General features: G+C 38.3%; 1 protein-coding gene across 2 annotated transcripts in view; it reads right to left on the reverse strand.

Moving 5' to 3' along the window:
• MAP3K9 (mitogen-activated protein kinase kinase kinase 9) overlaps positions 1–13,851 on the reverse strand; it is a 36,026-nt gene extending 22,175 nt beyond the window's left edge. The window contains exons 1-4 of one of the 2 annotated variants that reach the window (XM_070931274.1): positions 13,419–13,851; positions 6,518–6,931; positions 1,478–1,658; positions 298–446 (exon numbers count right to left, since the gene is read on the reverse strand). In XM_070931274.1, the coding sequence (XP_070787375.1) occupies positions 298–446; positions 1,478–1,658; positions 6,518–6,931; positions 13,419–13,851 (1,177 nt within the window). Of the gene's footprint in view, positions 1–297; positions 447–1,477; positions 1,659–6,517; positions 6,932–13,418 lie in introns of those variants that run through there. The other variant, XM_070931275.1, reaches the window with a different exon arrangement.
• Positions 13,852–18,067: the final 4,216 nt, after the last annotated feature.

The following is an 18,067-nucleotide window of genomic DNA, read 5'->3' on the forward strand; positions in this document are numbered from 1 at the left end:
TTTCTTCCTTAGCTACAGAAAGTTTGGGCTCAATTGTAAGTCAAGGACTACCAGTAATTCTATATCATAACCATGATACAATATAGAATTATCATATCATTCTAGATTATATATTCATAGATATAAGCAGAAGCATAACTCCTCTAGAAAAGCAAAGTGACATACTACCTATTCCCTATTTCTCAAGTACCTGCACAAGTGGTTTATGGTCTTGGTTATTAAAATTAGCAGATATTCAGAGCTATCTTTGTGTGATAAAGCATTTTGACAGATCCAGTTTGTCCAATACATTCTTACCTTCCATCAGCCTGGCAAAAGGTTCTGGGCACGTTGAAGGAATAGGAAGCGAAAGTTTATTCATAGCAACACCGTATGCTACTGCTAGGCCATCAATTCCTCGAAATGGTACTTCCCCAGTTAGTAATTCCCAAAGCAATACCCCATAACTATGAACACAAAACAGAGGTTTAATAACAATGTAGTAACTTATAGTATACCTTCTTTAACACAACATTCTGGAATCATTCCTTTCTTATATATAAAAATAAGTGTTCTTATGCAATTAAGATAATACACACAGAGAAAAAAATTAATTGGGGATAAGGGAATGGGATTGTTTTCAGTTAGCACCATTATGAATGTAACATTTAAAAATATGTTTATCTGGAAGAAATTATTTTACATGATCATTTAAGACAGAGAGTGTTATGGCTATTCTAAAGATTTTTCATAGCCTAAAGAATTCTGGGAATATAGGTTTTTTTTCCAGTTGCATTACAATTTTAGCTCAATTTAAGACCCATTGACCATTTATTTCAATGAAGCATCATTGATGGGAACCATAAGTCTCCCAGGTGATCTAAGTCACTCCCTCACCCCTGTCTTATAATTAACATTGTATCAGAAACCGGGTTTAGCACCTTCCAACCTGTTGTCCAGCCTGGTTTCAGTAACGCATACCAGATCAAATTTCTCATGAATGCTTAACAGGTTTTAATTAAAGACAGAGATGGCAGAGTCCCATTAAAAAAGCAGAACTGTGAATACAGCATGTTCTTGGATACATGCTGGATGGTGCCTCTACAATCGATCAAGCAGTTAAAAGTAATGAGAAAACCTTTTTTTCATGCAGCAATCCACTTTACAACATAAACCAAGCATAATTTAGAAAATTGGAAATGTCATGTTTACTACAATAATTTGATTGCAAGCTTTAAAACATTTAAAACAGAACAGTCAATTGTTGATGGTTTGTTCATGTTCATCAGGAAGTAGAAGCTGAAGAATTTCCAAATTCATATATGCAAATTTAGAATAAAGTCTGCAAAATGAATACGCGGATTTCATAATCCAGACCAGATATATATAACATTAACATAAGGTTTGTAAAATCAACAACTGAGGGTTCAATGCAGCAAGAATATAATATTACAGATGGTGATCACTTATAAAAAGGTTTTAGTGTTGTTAAACATACCTCCACACATCACTGCCTTTAGAGAACATAGATGAACGGATAACTTCAGGAGCCATCCAAGCATATGTTCCAGCTGCACTCATTTTAGTAGTCTTATGCCATTCTCTGGCCAAGCCAAAATCAGTGATCTTCAAATTTTTGTTGCTCAGGTCTCCATTCTCCACTTTTTCAAGGATCAATACTAAAACATAATGTGAGGGGGTGGGAAGAAAAGTTAAGATTCACTGGGTCGCTATTTAACCAATGCTGATCCTGATAAACAAATAGATTACTCAGAACTAAGGGCCAAATATCAGAATACCAGCTAACATACCTATCTATGTTTTAGCTATAAAGGTTGATGCAGAGATGAAAGAATATATAATGTATACTAAAGCAATTGAATGTTGCAAACTTGTTGTCAACCTTATGTGCTAGGCGTAGTTATCAATATTAACTTTAAAGACACATAATTTTGAAAAATCATTAAGAAAAGGTATTGTGCTTTGTTTTCAATAGCTACAGAGCCAAATTTTTCTACCTAAATCTATTTATTCTCCTTAGTTGGTTCTCTCCTTGATTAGTTTACATCCATTGATTTTTGTTCAATCTTCAGGTGTTTCGGAAAATAGGCTGATCCCATCTTCCTTGAGCCCCTCAAATATTGAAACACTGCTATCATGTCACCCCCCTAGTCCTTCTTTCCACTAAACTAAACAATTCCTGCAATTCAATCTATATCTGGCCCCGATGATGTCAGTCAATTGATAGAAAAAGGATGCATAGGTATATGCTCAAAACGTTTTAGAGGAATCCCTGCCTTTTGCATTTTAATTAGGCAAATATCACAGTAATCAAACAGGGATTACTGCATGTTCTAATTATACAACTATTTCCTGGATTATAGATTAACAGAGTATTATTTCTATAGAACTATTAAGTTTCTGATAGAAACAATCAGATCCTTAAACTATGTTCATCAGTTATAATTTCTTTGGAAACTGAAAAAGCCTTCGATATAATTGAAATATTTTTAATCAATATGATCCATACATCTTATAAATCATGAGTAATTATTAACACTGAAATTTCACTTTAAATTTATGTTGAAGTATGAATGAAACATGACATTTTTCTCCTTTTCTCTTTATTTTGATTTTAGAACTCCTGGCTTTTATAATTAGAAATAGGACACCAGATGTTATCATATGCTGATATTTTGTGTTTTACAGATAGACCAAAATTTTTATTTTTAGCTTTATGTTATAAATTCCTAAGTGTGAAATCCTGATTGGTTACTTTGTTAATTGGATTAATTCAAACTTGCTGCACATGTGAAATAGTAGTAAGTTTTTAAAAAATAAGGATAAGGGTGACTTTTTTTCTCCCTGATATTAGACTTTCCAAGAACCATCTCAATAGGTAAAACTGAACTATCTCCATTCTGATATAAATGAAAGAAGTTTTAAAGGTCTAGAATTCCTCTGAGTATTTTTGGTATGCTAAAACATGTTTAAGATTAATTTAGTTTCAAGATCCATTTCTATTTTTAGACTCCTGCCCACATTTATTCCATCACATTACTTGATAATCAAGTTCATAAAATACTGCATTCATTTCTTTTGAAAGGACACCCTGTTAGATTTTATCTACATAAATTACAATTATCTCATGAGAGCAATGGATTTAGCTTCCTATGTTTTCAGGCTTGCCATTCGACATTAGCCTAGCCTCAAGTATTGAAGTATTTTTTTCTGATAACACCACAAAATGAAGGTATACAATAATAATTTATTCACTTGTATGCCATCCAACTCTCAACGATTCTGAACAACTCACAATGATCAAGCAAAGAAATGCAATAAAATAAATAAAACATTTTTAAAAATGCCAAGCACGATGAAGCAAAGAATCTTACTCTCCCTTGATAAACTCCTGAGTAGTCAGCCAGATCTTCATGCCTTTTTAAACCACACTGAGGAGCAGCCAACCAAATTGTTTTAGGGAAAAGGTGTTGCTACAGAGAAAGTGCGGTTCCAGGATTCTGATAGGTAACATTTTAAAGTCAAAACTTGTATTTAAGTCAAATATGCCAACCCTGTGGGATGAAATTGTCTGGAAGGATGCAATGGGATACAGATGGTCCCTCATGTTATCAGGCCCTAAGCCATGTAGAGCTTTATAGGAAACAACTAGCATGTTGAATTGCACCTGGAAGTAAACTGGCAACCATACTTGTGAAGCACAGGTGGTACATGGGCATACTGAGGGGGGTGCTCATTATACTCGTGATGCCACATTCTGGAGTAGTTAATGCTTCCAGGTGGTCTTCAAGAACAGCCCCATGTTGAGCACATTGCAGTAGTTGAGCTAAAAGGTAACTGGGGTATGAGCGAATATATGAAAGCTCCCCCACCCTGCCCAATCTAGGAAAGGCTGCATTTGGTGCACCAAATGGAGGTATGCAAAGGCCTTCTGGACTGGTCACAGCTGACAGCTGCTCTTTGTGCAAGAGCTGTAAATTCAGGAAGATGAGGGCCAGCAATCTTGAAGGGGAAAGTACTTTCCCATCTAAGGTCAACCTCCCAATTTGGGTGTCCAAACACTCACAACCATTCAGTCTTGCTAGGAGAGAAATCAGAGACAGTGCCCCCTCATCCAAACCTGGTCAGCCTCCAAGCACTGGGATGGCACCTTGATGGCCTCATTTATATCTCCAGTTTAAGATATAATTGGGTATCATCAGCATACCATAATTGTATTGAATTTCAATTTAATAAGATCACAACTCTCCAAAAATATTTTGATTGCAAAGTTACAAGTATAAAAATTAAAAATAAATCTAACTACTATAGACCAAATACATGACACTCAAAAAAACTGTATTACTCTTGCAGGATCTAATCTGGGTTGGTCCCATTCCATTAGAGAGAAGTTCCCTGAGGATGGGTTCCAGCATGAGTGCGAAAGCTTGGAAGACTAAACCTCTGGTCCCAGTGATCGACTCAGATTGGATCCTGCAATATATATATGTTTTCTCAGGTTTTCGCGGGTGTTTGTATGTAGGTCTTTGGTTATTCGGGTCTTCTCCCACGTAAAATTGGAAGTGTCTTGGCGACGTTTCGATGAAGTCTCATTCGTCATCTTCAGGCTGGTGTTCTCGGCTTCGTGCTTCCAGGAGCAATGTGAGATCGCAGCTGTCTCTTCCTTTTAAATGCTAGTGGGGGTGTGAGCTGATTGGGTGGGAACTTGGCTGTGTTCTGATTGGGTGGAGGTTTGTTCTGATTGGTTAGGGGCTTGGCTGTGCTCTGATTGGCTGGGGGTGTGTTCTGTTTGGGTGGGGGCTTGGTTGTGCTCATCTTAGTCTGAGTTGCAGGGGGATTTGAGCTGGTGAGCTGCGTTGTTGTTGTTTGGCTTCGTGTATGTGGCCGTGTGAGCTCTTCATGGTGGGTGTCAGTCTGCTTCATGTATGGATTGGAGGGGTTTAGAGTGGCTAATGATGCAGCTGCGGTCTGGCTTCTGGTCCTTGGTCGTGGCTCATTATCAGTGTGGGTTTGAGTCTGCTTTCTGCGTGGATGTGTGGTGGTGACATCCTGTGTGGCTCTCGTGAGTGTGGGTCTGGTGTCATTCGTCGTGTTAGGGACTCGTTTGTCAATAAGGGCGGGTTTCCAAATGGCTGGTAGGCGGGAGGTATCGTCTCGTTTGTTCATGCTGTGTGGGCGTTTTTCTATCTCGATGGCTTCTCTGATTATTCTGTCGTTAAAGTGTTCAGTTTTGGCGATAGTTCTGGTCGTTTTAAAGTCAATATCATGTCCTGTGGCTATAAGGTGTTGGACCAGGGAAGAAGTTGGTTCCTCTTTTGTGACTGAGTTCTTGTGTTTTTCTATGCGTGCACTTATTCGTCTGTTGGTTTGTCCGATGTATGTGGTGGGGCAGGCGGTGCATGGGATTTCATATACTCCTTGATTTTCTAACTCAATTTTGTCTTTGGGGTTCCTTAGGATGGTGGATATTTTTCGGTTTGTGCAGAATGCTGTCTTGATGTTATGTTTGTGGAGGATTTTGCTTATTCTGTCTGTGGTGCCTTTTATGTATGGGAGGAGGGCTTTGCCGTTTTCTTGTTCTCTGTCTTGGATTTTAGTGGGGGTTTCTTTTTGGATTAGGTTGGTGATCTTATTTCTTTGGAATCCATTGGATGTTAGTACGTTAGTGAGAGTGTGTAGTTCGGTTTTTAGGTGTTCGTCAGCTAAGCGTTTTGTTCTGGAAATGAGTGTCTTGGCTACAGAGTTGATCTGGGCAGGGTGGTGGTGTGAGAGTGCGTGCAGATAGCGGTTTGTGTGTGTTTTCTTCTGGTAGATAGTGTGTCCTAAGGAGCCATTGGATTTTCTGTAGACTAAGACATCCAGAAAGGGAAGTTGGTTGTTCACTTCTGTTTCCATGGTGAAGCCGTGAACGAAGCCGAGAACACCAGCCTGAAGATGACGAATGAAACTTCGTCGAAACGTCGCCAAGACACTTCCAATTTTACGTGGGAGAAGACCCGAATAACCAAAGACCTACATATATATATATATATATATATATATATATATAGTACAAACAAACAAACAAACAAACAAATAAATAAATAAATAAATATTGTCAATAACATCCAAGTAAGGAAGAACAATTCATTTTCCTCTAGTCTATCTTAAGCACTAAAGTTTTCCCTTCGTGTTACAAACAACTTGATAAATTTGGGAAACAAAAGCAACAGGAAATAGTTCAGTCAGAAAAATTTCAAAACAGAGGAGGAATAGTTAGCAGAAGTGTTAAACTGAAAAAAACAGAGGGTGTTCTGGATTTCTTTTATTTCTATTCTGTTAAATCAGTTCCTTAGAGTGGCTTTTCTCTATTCATCATTTCTATACACAGGTTTGTAGGCCTGGAAATTTGTTTTCTAACGTTTCTTCAAGTGCTATCCATCTGGTGATGACATAAGTGATCTCACAACTTTCAAATACCATTTTATGCCCAATATTCCTGAAAACTACTGGCATTTCATTCCATATTTCCACTTACTATTGCTGGACTTCAGATCCCGGTGGATAATAGGAACAATTGCTTCCTCATGCAGATAGTTCATTCCTTCAGCAATCTGGACAGCCCAGTTAACCAGAATGTCTGGTGGAATCCTTTTACCAGACAGCACTCTATTTAATGAGCCTCCACGGGCAAACTCCATAATCAGGCAAAGGTTCGGTTCCTTTAGACATACACCTTTAAGGGCAATTATGTTGGGATGTTTTAGCATAGTAAAGAGCTTGGCTTCTTGATGGACGTTCTCAATGGCTTCACTGAGGTCTTCATCTGGATCATAGCGAGCTGCTTTGACAGCAACTTCCTCTCCAAACCAAATTGCACGGTAAACTTTCCCAAAACCTCCTATGCCAATAATTTCCTCCAGAATAAGCTCCGAGAAGTCAATTTCCAGCACTAGGATACAAAATGAAAATGTCTAAGTTCCACAAAGATTATTTAAGACAGTAATTGCTATCAGCCTCATTCATTTACTGACATGATTTAACCTTGACTTTTTAAGACAAGGGATTGCTGAAATACTTACCTAGCGGAAATATGAGTCAGCTCATTTTGAACCCTTACCCCTGCTAGAAATACTCAGAAAAAATATATTAAATCAATATTGTGATTGTGTCTAAAATGACAGATTTAATTTAAATCAAATATAACTGAATCACTGTTCAGAAAAATATATTTTAATCATTAAAAATCACAATTTAAATTACTTCCCAGGAAGATGTTTTATATCATCACGTTCTAATAAGACTGCAATATTGTGCCTGAAGAATGAAGATTTTATTATGGGTAAACATTTCGTTTTAAAGGGTAGATGCATTATTGCCAAACTTCCGGATCTTTAGTTAGTGCCTTAAGCTCTATGGCTTCAATTGTAGACTTTTCAGTAATGACAATGCAGGTTGTGGAATTCTGGGCACTGAAATCCACCCAACTAGGGAAAACAACTTAGGGAAAACTGGATTATGCATTAAGAAGCAATTGCTTATACCAGTGATAGCTAACCTTTTCCAGACCGACACAGCTCTTTCAGCAGTTCCAAGACAATGCATACCCATTTGCACTATCTGAGGGCAGAGATAAACCTCCAAGTAGCCTCAACAACTCTCACAAACTGCGCTAGCAACCAGATGACTGAAAGGAATATAAATCCTCCCATTCTTCACCATTCATTCAGAACTGAAGAAGTTTCTTGGATGAGAAGCAAAACATCTTCAAGCAAAAACAAAGAAAGTCCAGTTGCCTTTTGAAAAAGCACCTTTGAGTTCTCCTTCCAACCTTTGCATTTATATTCATCATAGACTCTTCTTCTTTTCCGGATGTATTTCATCTTTCCAAATTCTCTATTACTTAATTTCTTTGATTTTGAAGGATGCTTTAAATGAGAGAGAGGGAGGAGCACATTCTTGGCTGCACTTTTACACCACCTGAAGAACTGATCAGGTCAGTTATCTTTCCACTCCTCACTCTGCAATTAACATATGCTGATATACCTTAATAAAAAGTTACTCTTACATTTACAAATATACCTTATAGCTAGGTTCTTTTTTAATTGTTACCTTAAAACATTTTTTAAATTAAATCTACCTTCTATAAACATGTTTTCTGTTATAAGCTATTCTACAAAAAAGATCAATTTTCAGGAAAGAACAGGACTTTTCTTTTCCTACTGATAATATATTCCAACTTTGCACTGAAAACTTTCTGAAATAAGAAATACTGATGTGAAACATATTTCACACTCATTCTTTATGTGTATTTCATTCAGCCTAAATAATTATGCTAACACAACAATATACTGTATGCCACTATTAAGTTTTCTCTTAACAGTGTCATAGAGTAATTGTTGAATTAAAAGAGATAATCAAAGTTCACTATTACTCTTTCAATATAAGAAGCATATTGAAATATGAAACACTTTTTAAAAGCTTTAAGATGAGCCAGCCACTCTTTCTTAGGTCAACCCACCTCACAGGAGTGTTTTGTGGAGAAATTAGGAGGAGGAAGGAGTATTAGGTGAAGGAACAGTATTAAGAACGGTCTATTTATATTTTACTTTTCCCTATTACAAAGGCTCAAGGCAGCTTACATTTTAAAGCCACAGTTGCATGTCTGGGTTATACAACTGTATTCTACTCCTTATGAGTACATCCTTTGCAAACTTCAGCACACCTCTGGATAGAAGCCATAACACAACAATCTCATATCAGCTGCGTTGGTTTTCAGTTCATTTGCAATCTAAATTCAAAGGGCCACTTCTTACCTTCAAAATCTAAATAGTTTAGTTGATGCTTGGATACCTGAATTTTTCTCTGCACAAATTTACTCATATGTTAAAGTCACCAGGATAGGCTATGCCATGTAAGATGGGATGCATGATTGGATGCTGATGACAATGAAGTTGAAATGAAGAAGTTTGCTAACTGAGAGCCCAGTTTTCCATGCAATACACGTGTGAACATCAGGAAGGGCAAGTTCATCATTCTGGTGATAAGAAAGATGTTTTATGGCATCATTTGTTTTAGATATAGCATTATAATATTTGTATGTTGTTCTACTTTTCTGGCTGATATCCTACAATTAATATTGTAATTCCACCACAAGAAGAAAATATCCTTGATTTTCCATAGGAATTTTATAAACACGCAGATAAAAAAGACTATAGACTGCTGTTCAAATTATGCTCCAAATAATTCCAAGGAAGTCTAAAAGCAGGTACATTTATTTATTTATTTAATTAGATTTATATAGCTCCATCTTATATACAGGACTTTGGGGGACCAACTATTAAAACAGGATAAAAACAGAATAAAAATATTGTTATTAAATATAAACATAAATAACATAAAAAATAGCCGCTGAGAAACACATAGCAAGTTTCCTTTTATATTGACATGCTGGAACTGAAAAATACCAATTTTAAGCAAAAGATCAATTTTGAAAAGCAAAAATAATTTAGGATGCAATTTAAGATGATTAATGTACAAGCCTCATATCATATCCTTGACAATGAAATATTGGGAAAATTGGCCAATAATTTTCCCAATAACTTTTACTGAACTGTTGTTACAATGACAAGAGGTAAAAATTCCACCTTTGAAAGCCAAAAACACTCATCTTGTTCACCCCAATCTGAATTCTTGGATAAGCAGCATGACCACCAATTTTCTGAGGACAGAGAATGATTTAGCTAAATTTAAAAGAGAATTAGACAAATTCACTTACAACTGACAATGAAGATATAAAAGCAATAGGTAGCTTCTGTCTTTAGAATCATCTATCTACAATAAAGGAACCAGCAGTCAAGAAATATGCTGGTTGTATTAATATTAACCCCCAGAATTAAAATAGCTCTTAAAGAAGAAGGGCAGCATATTAATTACTATAATACATGCAGTCTATCTAATGAAGACCTATCACTATTGAAATATCAATGAATGAAAGCAAAAAATAGGATTCTGAAAAACATTAGAAGTCTAATTAGTCATATGAGAATTTAATGTTAAAAACATTGAACTAAGAAACATCTTTAGCAACTGAAATAGTAAGTTACGATCTTTAAGGTTAACTTAAAGTCGAAAAAAGAAACAGCAGAAGTCATAGTTCTGAATTCCCTATTTAAAGAGCTTAAGCATGGTCAAATTTCCTGCATATTCTTGATTAAGTGATTAAAAGGAGTGAATTTTTTCATTTCATTTAATTTTTTCATTTCATTTACTGTTGTTTTTAGTACTGTATCATAGGACATAAGGATACTTAAATTTTATGAACAGAAAATTGAGATTCTGAATTAATGGTGCTGAATGGACAGCTCCTTTGGTGATAACAAAACGTTAGCTAGAATTCTCAACTGCAGTCTGAAGCATATGCTTTTTGTAGACTAAAACACTTTTAATGATTACCATAATTTATAAATTATACAGGATTTTTTAAAAAAAAAGGTTAAGAGAAGAGCTATTTCCCTTACAAATAGTTTCATGTAACAAAAAGCAGGTAAATTCAAAGTTTAGTCTTTAAATTTTATTCGATATAAGTCATGAAGATGTTTTATCATTTATCAAATTTAATTCTGTTTAGACCAAGTATGTGTGTGGGCATGTATATACTTATATACAGAGAGAGAGAGAAAGAGAGAGAGAGAGAGAGACAGAGACAGAGACACACACACAGAGAGAGAGAGATGTACATTTGAGAACATACAGATTTTACTTTCAGTACCATAGTGGTCTCAGCTATACAATATTGGTTTTAAAAAAGGCAATATAAAGAATGCACCTTTGCAAAAGAATGAATAACAAAGGCTTCTCAGTGCAATTACATAAACATTTAATCTAAAACTGGCCTTATACTAAATCATCTCTGTATGGCTAAACTAAATTCTCCAGCTTTGATTATTTGACTGTGTTTTCTGTTGATTATATTACTAGGTTAGAGATTTGAACTTCAATAACTTCCTTGCATAATAACAAAGAGTTGGCCACCAAATATCTATTTCTGAGTAGACTTTTGACTGTATTTGTGTATGAAAAGAACAACAAGATTATACTGCATCAGACAGTGTAGAAATATTGTTTAAATATAACCTAAAAAGGGACATATGGGACATTATTTATGAAACTTAGCTTCTATTTTTTTATATTATGCATTTTATTGTTTTTATCTATTTTATTGTAAGCCATCCAAAGTCATCTATGTGAGGTGGATGCTTTGTAAATAAAAATCCTGTAACTTAACTTTTGTCAGTTGCAGCCAGGTCAATTTTACATGTGTAAGAACTGAATAGCTACAACCGAAAACAGATAGCTTTGTATCATTGAAAATGCTGCATATGAGATTCTACTTTTTCCCTAACACATTGCCAATTAAAATGCTACTATTAAATGGTCTCAAAGCAACACTATGCACACTTTTTCCTACAGAAAGGCAAAGGGACAGGGAAGAAGACTTTTATTTGTTTATTGCTATTTTCTTTAGGACAAGATTCATCTCAAAACCAAAATGAGGCAACAGTATCAAAATTACTATAGTTTCCTGTTTCAGATTATTTACTATTTCCTTTTAAGGTGGATATAAATTTTCCATATATTGTATTTTTAATTTCTATTTTCTCTTGCAAATGTTTAAGCTGTAAGAATGAAATGATTTGCAAAATTAGAATTTGAAAAGGAAAGAAAAATACCAGGTCTAGCATTCTCTTTCAAATATCTTGATTTTGGCAATAAAGTATAACAGTAATCCAAAAATATTGACTATTCCATGCAAGACAAGCTAACTCTTTGTACTGAATTTTGCAGTGTTAACACATTTCAGTTGTGGCCACTTGTTTACAAGGAAATGCTACAAAAGTAACCTGACAGAAAACATCTTAGAACAAAAATCTTCATGAAAAACATGTCTTCTTCTGAAGTTTCTAAGCAGAGCCAGCAAAAAACTGAACTGTTCATGTGTTGAGGCAGTAAGATCACAGGAAAAAGAAAGGGAAATCACAGAAGCTTTGACAGTTGGGACAAGCCACTCAAACACAGGAAGCTTTATATCTTTGTAGTTTGAACTGCTGAAATGTCCTCAATGAATCAAATTAACGAACACAGGAAAATCATCTTGCTAGTTTGTATTAAAATTGAGATTACACCTTTCATAATGACTTTAAAACAAATTACCTTTATTAAACAGCCACAAAAAGCACATGGAACTGAACTAGGTTATTACTGAGATTTAAGAAAAACACATTGGGCATAAAGAGCATGGAAGTTACAAAGAAGGAAAACAATGACCTATAAGAGCACTGATGATGTTACCTAGGTTTGGGTAATGAAACATATGCAAGAAAACAACCAAGTTTAAAAGAGTACCAAGGTTCCTTTAAAAAAAACAACCCATTTAACAATTAAAAGTACACTGCTGAAAAATGTTTCTCTCCTGACATACACTCCTACACTGTTATCATTCTTTATTAAACTAATATATCCCTTGACACTCAGCAACACTGGCTGTTATTCTTATGTGCACAGTTTTCAGAGATGCAAGTTACACAGGAAAACATAATTAGGCTGAATTTATATGACCTAGTTTGAAGCAGTGGGGCATTGGATTATTTCATCTAAACCAGGGGTCACCAACCTTTCGGACCTCAGGGACCATTAAATTCATAATTGTAAATCCCGCAGACCACTAATATGAATTTTTAAAAAGATAAATAGTATTTAGTGCAATATAAAAAATGCAGATAATTTTTCTGGGGACCACCAAAATTTTCTCATGGACCACAGTGGTCCACGGACCACCAGTTGGTGACCACTGATCTAAACTATAGAACAAGAGGCTGGGGAAGAATATACAATTCTCCGAGTTTACTGGCGCTGGGATCAAGAAAGAGCGTAAGAGATGGGGGTGGGGGGGGAAGGGAGACGATAAACATCGATGGGATACAACATAGCCACACCCCTTCCTTAGATCCCTCCGGAAGTATCTTGATTGTCTTCTGCAAAACGTAAGCAAGATCGCGTCTATTGCAGTCTCATTAAGATGGGAGAAGTGCCATCCCCTGGACGAAGTTTCAAAGACACGGGTCAAGCGTGTCCCGTCCCTACCGAAGTGACAAGCATGCAAGCCTACACGCACGACCAGCACCCCGCAAACTTCTTCAGCACAAGGCAAACCCAGCCTCCCCTGGGTCGTAGCTCTGACCGGCAAGGGTGGGGGGTGGGAGATATTCCCAGTGGTCGTCTGAATGGGTTTATGCACTGAAAATGTGTGTGGGTGGAGGGGGGAGTAATTCGGCCTCTTCCCCAGAACCCCCCCCCCCAACATCCACTGCCCGGTGTTTAACAGTGCGGGCATTTTCTTGAATCAACCTGCACGCACACACCGAGCCCCCCTTTCTTACACTGGATGGCCGGACTAGCAGCCTGGAGATCCGATCTCCTCCCTTCCTGGAGGCGGAGGCGGCGTCCGCTGCTGCTGCCCCCGCTGCTGGTCACGTAGTTGCTGGGGAAGATGCCGACGCGCTGGTCGATCTGGCCCGTCCACCAGCCTTCGTCGCCGGATACCAGCGCGTCCCTGGAGAGCACCTGCACCACGTCGCCGGGACGCAGGCTCAGCTCGTCCTCGCCGCACGCCTCGTACTCGAAGACAGCCGTCCAGAGGCCTGCCCCGTCGGCGCTGTCGCCCGAGGCCGCGGCTTCCGCCTTCCCCCAAGCGGGACTCGCCGCCGCCGCCGCCGCTCCTTCCCCCTCAGCCGCCCCCGGCAGCGGCGGCTGAAGGGGGCTGCGCGGGAGGAGGAGAGGGGGAGGAGGAGGAGGACGGAAGGGCTCCTCCATTAGGGGGCAGGGCTGCCCGCGGGGAAAGCTGCCTATAGCTCATGCGGCTGCCGGCTCCCGATCAACGCTGGAGGGGACGCCGAGGCCCGAGCCGCGCCACAGCCCTCCGCCGAGAAGAGACGCCGCCCAGCAGCCCCTCCACAGCCACATCGCGCTCCGCCGGCGCCGCCGACCGCACATCCCTTAAGCCACCTGATTGACCGGGCAAGCTTGGAAGAGGGGAGGAGGGAGGAGCGTCCGGAAAACCCCGCCTCCCTTGCCATCCCTGGGCTCCCATTCGCTGATACGGCAGTCCTTCAATCTCCTCCCTTACCTGATTGAAGATTGGCGACGCCTTCAACGGCGTCCTGCCTCCCCGTTTAGCCTCTCCGCCCCGTTTTTTTTTTTTTTGGCTCAGCTGTCTCGCACGCGCTTTAAGTCGTCCTTCCTATTGGGCGGCTCCCTCAACGTTGCCTTGGATCGGATTGAGCGTCACTGCGGGAGCTCAAGGTTCTGTCGTTGCTAGGTGAGCAGGCTGCCTTTTGCCTTCGGCGCGAGTTCGCGCGCGTGCCAGCCGAGTTCGCTGCTAGCGAATGAATGGGCGCGGATCCTGGGAGGGAAACGGGTCCCCTTATTCCGAAAAGCGCTTCTTCGCTTACTCCCGACCAAATATTACGGGGTTCTCCGATTCCATTGTGTTGTATAGTATCCTGAAGTGCCAGTTGTGGCGGCTAGACATGCAAAACGGTCCTTACGATGAGCATCTTTTCTTCTGTCCCTTCCCTGTTTCTGGCAACTAGATGGGGCTACCTGCCTTTGAAAGAAACTAGTCACAAAATTGAGCCGGGCCTAAATGCGACCACCCAAATATCGATGGGGAGTCAAGTGACCGTTTTATGAGATAAAAGCACCTGTCAGTGTATTGCCAAGGCCAATTTACAGTGCTGTAATTTGAAAGCAAAGTCTCGGTCACTATTATTCTCTGGTTGAAATTCAAGTGTATGTACCGACCCTAGGGAAAAAAAATTGTGTAGTATGTAACAAATGTAAATAGAGAAATGGATCCTAATAAAAGTGTGGTTTTTGGTTTGTTCAAATCAGTTTTCCGAGTTCTGCTGGCATAGCTTTCCTAGCAAGCTATCTCAATATTCTTAAATACAAGCAATATTGCTGCCTTGCTAATGCTAGCATGGCATTTCAAGCCAATGTAGCAATTTGTTTCCTGAAGTAGGAAAATAATGGCTGAAATGTTCACCTTCATATCATCTCAGTGGACCATTTTTTCTAGTTGCTAACTGGGTATTGTTAGCTTGTGAGTTATCGTACTGTGTAAATTATGGGATAACTTTCATGTGGAACCAACCAACCATATACATGTTGATCAATAAATCATGATTAAGATCCCATGGCTTAGCATGTGGAATGAAGCAGCCACTGAGTTTTGAACTAAATGGACAAGCTATTCACCAGCACAAACCATAATTTGATTTAAAATAACACAAAGAACTTTAAATTCCTGTGAGTTAGATGACACATTGTAGAGAAATGTGACTGAAAAACAGAGAGAAAAACAGTGAGTGATTCTGCTTGTATGGCACTAAATGAAAATTCAGGCGCATATTAGCTTTTTATTTTTATTTTATTTTTTTTTTTAAATACTTTATTGAATTTTCCAATTTTTAAAAAGACAATATACAATCACAATCTTGATCCGAGGTGCAATGTTACACATTTCATTAGATCAAACATTAAATGAAATCCATCCATAGCTATACAATATACAGTTCTATACAGTTCTCTACATTTCTATACAATTAAGTCCATTTCGGGTGTCTAACAGATCGTAGCCTATTATCATATTTTTATTCTATTCTTTAACCAGTTATACCAAATTCCCCATACTTCGTAGTACTTAAAGTTCTCTTCGTTTTTTAGCTCGCTCGTCAATTTGGCCATCTCTGCGCACTCTAGAATTTTATTTATTAATGTTTCTTCAGAGGGGGTAGAGTTGGATTTCCAGAGTTTCGCAAAGGCTAATCTAGCCGCAGTAATAATTTGAATTGCCAGTTGGGTTTTATTGTTGTCGAGACCATCTTCAATCATACCTAAGAGGAAGTATTCCGGGGCCAGGGCTATCTCTTGTCCCATTATTTCCGAGAGCCAGAGTCGGATCTTTAACCAAAACTTTTTGGTCTCAGGGCAAGTCCACCACAGATGATAAAAGGTGCCGACCGTCTTTCCACATTTCCAACATAAAGCAGAGGAATTTGGAAATATTTTGGCCAGCCTGTCCGGGGCTAAGTACCACCTATGCAACATTTTGTAGTGATTTTCCCTGAATGTTACGGATTTCGTTATTTTGAGATTTCTGTTCCAAGCTATCTCCCAATCATTGAAATTAAGGCCATATCCTAAATTTTTCTCCCAAATGCTTAGCTGATTTTTAGCTATCTTCTCGGCTCTATCCTCATCTAATATAAAGTTATAGATTTTCGATAGCATTTTCTTATCTGGTCCCCAAATAATTTTGTCAAAATATCCATATTTCATTTCAATACCACATTTATCTCTATCTTCTTGAAATCTAGACTTAATCTGAAGATATTTCCACCAATCCAGAATATACCCCTGGTCCCTCAGTACTTCCAAGGGTTTGAGCTTCCCTTCTTCATCCAAGATATCCTTATATGTGCCCATTTTATAATTCCCTCTTCTATTTGGGGCCACTAGAGCATCCATAATCGACAACCAGCTAGGAACCTTGGTATATATCTTCTGTCTAATTTCCAGCCACGTACGAATCAATGTCTCTCTAATTTTATGTTTATGGAAATGAGTTTTCTTCCTATCCTTTATGTCCCAGAGGTAGGCGTGCCATCCTTCAAGGAGATCGTGTCCTTCTAGTGTCAAAAGTCTACCTTCTTGTAATTTGATCCACTCCTTTATCCAGATTATTTTTGCCGCCTTTTGATATAATTCCCAGTCAGGGAGCCCGAACCCTCCCAAATTTCTTTTCCCTTGAAGTGTCTTGAGAGAAATCCTCGATTTCTTACCCTCCCACAAAAAATTCCTGATATGTTTATTCAGATCCGAAAAAATTTTTTTATCTAGTGATATCGGTATATTTTGAAATAGAAATAAAAATTTCGGTAAAATATTCATTTTGATCGCCGCAATTTTACCGGTCAGGGACAATTTAAGCCTCCTCCACCTATCAAGGTCTTGATTAGTTTTCTGCAATAAAGGGATATAGTTATCATCTTTTAATGAAGAGAGTCTCGCCGTAATCCATATTCCCAGATATTTTATCTTCTTAACTACCTGGAGGCCTAATATATCTTCTAATTCTTTCGTTTGTAGGTTTGTCATATTTTTCACAATTATTTTGGTTTTGTTCTTATTAAGTTTAAGGCCCGCGACTTCTCCATAATTCTGAACTTCCTGCATTAATTTTGAGCCGGTATCTAATGGGTCTTCTAATATGAAGGCAACGTCGTCCGCGAAAGCCTGCGTTTTAAATATTTCCTTCCTAATCTTCAAGCCTTTGATACTTTCATTAGTTCTAATCCTTCTGAGTAAGACCTCTAATGCTAGGATGTAAAGTAAGGGGGATAGGGGACATCCCTGCCTGACTCCTCTTTGGATCTGAGATGTCTGGGTTCTGCCTCCGTTAACTAATATATTTGCCCTCTGATTTTGGTAAATATTCTCTATCATCCTCCTAAAGTTAGTCCCGAATCCCATTAGATCTATTTGGTTTATCATGAAGGTCCAATTCAGATTGTCGAATGCCTTTTGGGCATCGACAAACATTAAAGCCATCTGTTTTCCAGGGTGTTGTTCATAATATTCAATGGTATTTAAGACTGTTCTCAAATTGTCTCTAATCTGTCTCCCTGGGAGAAAACCATTTTGATCCTTATGTATCCATCGGTTTAAAATTTTCTTGAATCTCTCCGCTATTATAGTCATAAATATTTTGTAGTCTGCGTTAAGCAGTGAGATAGGTCTATAGTTGGAGATCTGTTTCGGGTCGGCACCTTCTTTCAGAATGATCGTCAGGTACGCTTCCCTCCAGGAGTCTGGGATTGTTATGCCAGCAATAGCATCATTTAGAATTTCTAGCAATTCCAGTTTCAGAGCATCATCAAATTTTTGATATAATTCTCCGGGGAGACCATCCGGGCCTGGGGTTTTATTCTTCTTTATTTTGGATAAGGCGGTTCTTAACTCCCCT

The sequence above is a fragment of the Pituophis catenifer genome, unplaced genomic scaffold (genome assembly GCF_029215685.1).
Source record: "Pituophis catenifer annectens isolate HBS135680 unplaced genomic scaffold, rPitCat1.0.hap2 SCAF_1, whole genome shotgun sequence".
Classification (NCBI taxonomy): domain Eukaryota; kingdom Metazoa; phylum Chordata; class Lepidosauria; order Squamata; family Colubridae; genus Pituophis; species Pituophis catenifer.